Source organism: Penaeus chinensis, chromosome 9 (genome assembly GCF_019202785.1).
Source record: "Penaeus chinensis breed Huanghai No. 1 chromosome 9, ASM1920278v2, whole genome shotgun sequence".
Taxonomy (NCBI): domain Eukaryota; kingdom Metazoa; phylum Arthropoda; class Malacostraca; order Decapoda; family Penaeidae; genus Penaeus; species Penaeus chinensis.
In genome coordinates, this window is record NC_061827.1 from 23486027 (window position 1) to 23491026 (window position 5000).

At 33.1% G+C, this 5000-nt stretch overlaps 1 protein-coding gene across 1 annotated transcript in view; it reads right to left on the bottom strand.

Moving 5' to 3' along the window:
- LOC125028719 overlaps nt 1-5000 on the bottom strand; it is a 34368-nt gene that overhangs the window by 2467 nt on the left and 26901 nt on the right. The window contains exons 7-11 of the mRNA XM_047618198.1: nt 4443-4706; nt 2609-2687; nt 2160-2294; nt 1864-1979; nt 4-92 (exon numbers count right to left, since the gene is read on the bottom strand). Of these exons, the coding sequence (XP_047474154.1) occupies nt 4-92; nt 1864-1979; nt 2160-2294; nt 2609-2687; nt 4443-4706 (683 nt within the window). The remainder of the gene's footprint in view (nt 1-3; nt 93-1863; nt 1980-2159; nt 2295-2608; nt 2688-4442; nt 4707-5000) is intronic.

Here is a 5000-nt window from a genome sequence, read left to right on the forward strand (position 1 = left end):
AACCTTGTCCTCTGGTGTGAGGTGTATAAGAATTGGGTTGTCCTCAATTCTTCTTCTTCCCTCATTATGAACACCACCACCACTGCTGCTACCTGAGGGGAAATGTTGAAGGAAGATTGAAATACAAGAAAAAAAAGAACCTACACAGAGAGAGAGGAGAAAAAAGGCAGGCATCTAGTGAAGACCCTACTTTAACATGTGCATATTGTCAACACATATTCCCCTGGCTTCCAGTATGAATTTGACTTGTTTGAACGAATGTATAAGAAAAGCAGAGAGGATTATTCATAACTGATAGAATATCTTACATGAGTGCATCAGCATCAAATACACAGGTTCCTTTTCATGAAACACCATCATGTTTTTCTAATATATCACTGTAAGTCAATTATTTCTTTTATAGTCAGTGGACATATTTACACAGGATATATAAATTAATACATACATGTGCACACACACACACACACACACACACACACACATATATATACATATATATATATATATATATATATATATATATATATATATATATATATATACAAGGGGACTCTAAAAAGTTTGTGGAAAAAAATCCACAACTAAAAACTATATGGAAGGAATTTGATTTCAATGCACCTGAACATTCTTGTACCAATGTATTATAACATGTTCAAACACACACACACACACACACACACATATATATATATATATATATATATATATATATATATATATATATATATATATACATACATACATATACATGCTGCATATATGTATACTCCATTCTTCTACATTTTATGTAAATACAAGAATTTACTAGCAGAAAGTTTTTGTTTTTATCTACCAACAATTAAACTATTTGCAATAGGCTAGACAGAAAAACTAATTTCTAAAAGATATTACTCTACTTTATTGAACTGTTTGTTAATATTCAGAAACATCTGCTTGTCAAACTTTTTATACTGTATCTGGTTGATTTGTATTTTGGGGGGCCCAGCAAACCCACACAAATGAACATCCAATGAGTTAGTGAACAATAAGCTAAATAATCAAGCAACCTATCATCCTAAGTATTAATCAAATTTGTCTTGTTGTTATCAATGAGCCACACTGGAATCCAGATAATCAGCAAATCAGTCTGTTTGCGTGTCTAAAGATGTTTTTTTTCTTAATTTATTCATATTTGTTGGAACTGTTTGGATGTTAGTCAGTTATGTAACTTACAGGTAATTAGAAGAAAAAAACATGGGTTTAGAACACTGTGTTGCACATCAAGTACATTATTGATTTAGCATCTTAGCAAAGAAGCAGACATGTAAAGCAAAGATACCCCTAAAAATTAAAAAAATAATAAATAAATGAATAAATAAATAAATAAATAAATAAATTAATTAATGACAACATTCTACAAAACCCAGATTTCCAGACAGGAATATGGGTTACTACTCTAACCAGTATATTTCTAATCACCCAAAAAGCAACACATAAATGCATCTTTCTTGGAGGAGTATATGCATAATATAACCTGTAAACTGTCATACACGCATATCTAATCTACTGTGTCATGCATAGAGGAAGTAGAACACTGAAATATATATTCTTTCTATTGTTTACTTTTCTCAAACTTTTCCGAAGATTTCTTCACATTTTTATCCATTACAAATTAATTAAACAACTCACTCTTAGCTATAAATCGGATTATTTTTTTAGTCATGTAAGATGCATATAAATATCAAAACCAAAAATAGGATTCTATATTCAATATCATAAAGTGTAATAAACTGATACAAAATATGTTGATCCCACTGAGCAAAGTACATTCCTATACAAATAAGAAAATTTCAAATAACTTTAAATGTCTTCTAAGCTGCTTACCAGTGTTTTCCGGGACCACAATGCAGGCTACCCACTCTTCTAAGGAGATCTTCCGGTTTTTGTCCACATCACAGTATCTAGTGATTCTTCTGCCACATCTTTTCAGCTTTGGGACACTGAAAGTAATTTCAATTCACTCTATGTTCTGATTTTTTAAATGTTTTTTTCAAAACCTTTCAGTTCATATAAATGAATATTACCTCTTTTGCTCAGTTTTGTTATATAATTATTATAAATAATATAGTTATTCTCATTGTCTATTTCATTCCCCCAGATCTATTTTCCTCTCTTCTTACCTTGTTAAGAATTCTTTAGCAGCTTTTTTCTCCTTCCTCTCGAGAACTTTATCACCATTCTTGTCAAGGTTTCTAAAATGGTAGACAGCGGCATACTCCTCCCTAGATTGGGTGGTGAGGTCGACACCTGCATTTCTGTAAATTACAATACCTGCATAAGCATTTTTATAACTGATTTAAAAGTATAATGCAAATTATGCTTTTGTACTTTGTGTAGATGAGTTATTTCATGATAGTATTCCTATTATAACCAAGCTGAAGTTCTGTTTTCAACATGTATAGATGTATTGAAATATACATATACATATATATATATATATATATATACATATATAATATATATATATGAAAATCATCGATAATATCATCCACATTCTGTTATCCAATAACCATCACTATAACTAAAGAGAAAAGACATTAATTACTCAATAATTAGAGTGTCAAGTTACCTGTCCACACTATCTGCCTTACTCATCAAGTATTCCTGAAGGTCTGTCAAGAATTTTTTTTTGGTTTTCCCTGTACAACCTGAAACATTAAAATATGTATTACTATATATTCATCTATTCTTATTTTCAAGTAGAATCAGGTATGTAATAATATTGCATGATAAAAACATTTAATTCCTAATTTCTAAGGGGAAGTCAACCAGGACTAAATACTTTACAACAAAAAACAGCACTCTTAGAAATATAATTCGCCTTTTGTTCTAAAATAATAGTATTTCAAAGAAATCAGGTTTACTCAACAAATAAAATGGTATTGATTTGATTTCTAATTACAAGTTTTGAGTTAATAGCTAGAAATACCACCCCCATTAATAGAATTTTACTATAATCTGCTATAAATTTCAGAATACCTCCTCATTAACAGTAGTATATCTATATTCCTAAATCCCGGCATACATTCTTCTTGGAGGAGCATATGCGTAATATAACCTGTAAACTTCCATACACACATTCTCATCTACTGTGTCATGCAGAGAGGGAGCAGAACACTGATATATATATATATATATATATATATATATATATATATATATATATATATATATATATATATATATATATATATGTATATATATTCTTTCTATTGTTTACTTTTCTCAAACTTTTCTGGTGATTTCTTCCTTTCCATCCATTACCAATTAATTAAACAACTCTTCTAAGTTGTAAATTACATAAAACTTGCGTATACATCTTACAGATATGCTTCATGACTGAACAAGGGAGAGCAAATATGAAGAAACGTGTACGTATTGTGTGCGTGCGTTCTCCCAGCAGCTATCAAGTAAATTTTATATTGGACATTCCTAAATCGCTGCATACATTTTATTGTTGTTGTTGTTGTTGTTGTTGTTGTTGTTGTTGTTGTTGTTGTTGTTGTTGTTGTTGTTGTTGTTGTTGTTGTTGTTGTTGTTGTTGTTGTTTTTTGTTGTTATTATTGTTTTGTTGTTGTTGTTGTTGTTTTGTTGTTTTGTTGTTGTTGTTGTTGTTGCTGTTGTTGTTATTTATGTATTTTACTTTACTTTATCTTTTTCTTTTTAAGAATTCACAAACTATACAAAACCCACTGCCTCGCCATTAGCAGCTCAAGGAATGTCTAGTTATCTCTAGTATGTAAATGAGGATACTTAAAATCATGCTTGGTATGCAGTATTCATAAGCCTATGAAGGACCTAACAAGAAAATATATTATTTAGACGGAGAGAAGATTAAACAATCCTTTGACTTTATTAAGGAACAAGGCAATTTCAATGCTTCGAAAACTGTGATCAAGTTTCCTTAGCTCTGGTATGGGTAATTCTTCTGCCTGTCATTTAGAATTTCGTAAGATTTTTTCTTTTCTTTATTTAATGAATAATCAACATATTCCCAACAAAACAGTATGGGAACGAGGTGTGTGTGTGTGTGTGTGTGTGTGTGTGTGTGTGTGTGTGTGTGTGTGTGTGTGTGTGTGTGTGTGTGTGTGTGTGTGTGTGTGTGTGTGTCTGTGTGTCTGTCTGTCTGTCTGTCTGTCTGTCTGTCTGTCTGTCTGTCTGTCTGTCTGTCCTGTCTGTCTGTCTGTCTGTCTGTCTGTCTGTCTGTCTGTCTGTCTGTCTGTCTGTGTGTGTGTCTGTCTGTCTGTCTGTCTGTCTGTCTGTCTGTCTGTCTGTCTGTCTGTCTGTCTGTCTGTCTGTCTGTGTGTCTGTCTGTCTGTCTGTCTGTCTGTCTGTCTGTCTGTCTGTGTGTGTGTGTGTGTGCATATACACCGTAATTTCATAATCATCGGCATATCCCTCACCCAGCCATTCGCGGACGTGGGGGAACGGCCGAGAGCAGTCAGGCGTGCCATTGGTGACGCCCGTGCCGTCCAGGCTGTTTCCCGTCTCCGTGTCCATGCAGAAGCAGTATTCCGTGACGTTATCGTCCTGCGACGTCCGGTGGCACTGGATAGCCCGGTACTTCCCGTTGGCGGCGCACTCGGGGATGAAGAAGTTCTTATTGCCGTCGTTTTCCGCCACTCGGAGCAGGGCCTCGCGCTCCCGCTCGCACGAGGGGGCGGGGCCTTCGGGTAGGGGGTGTCAGCATTATATTTACAAGTATAATAATAAGAAAGATGGAATAATATGAGTGAGTGGCGATATTATTAAATATTATATGATGGTAATAACCGTAATAGTATTGTTAATAATAATAACGTTAATAACAATAACAAACCTACAATGTAATATAATAATAATAATAAAAACAATAATAACAATAATGGTAATAGTAACAAAGTCGTGTAGCATATGTGATAACTAGATGTGTAATAAATAAAAATGTATTTGAAAGTAACAACAACCATTACGATCACAAC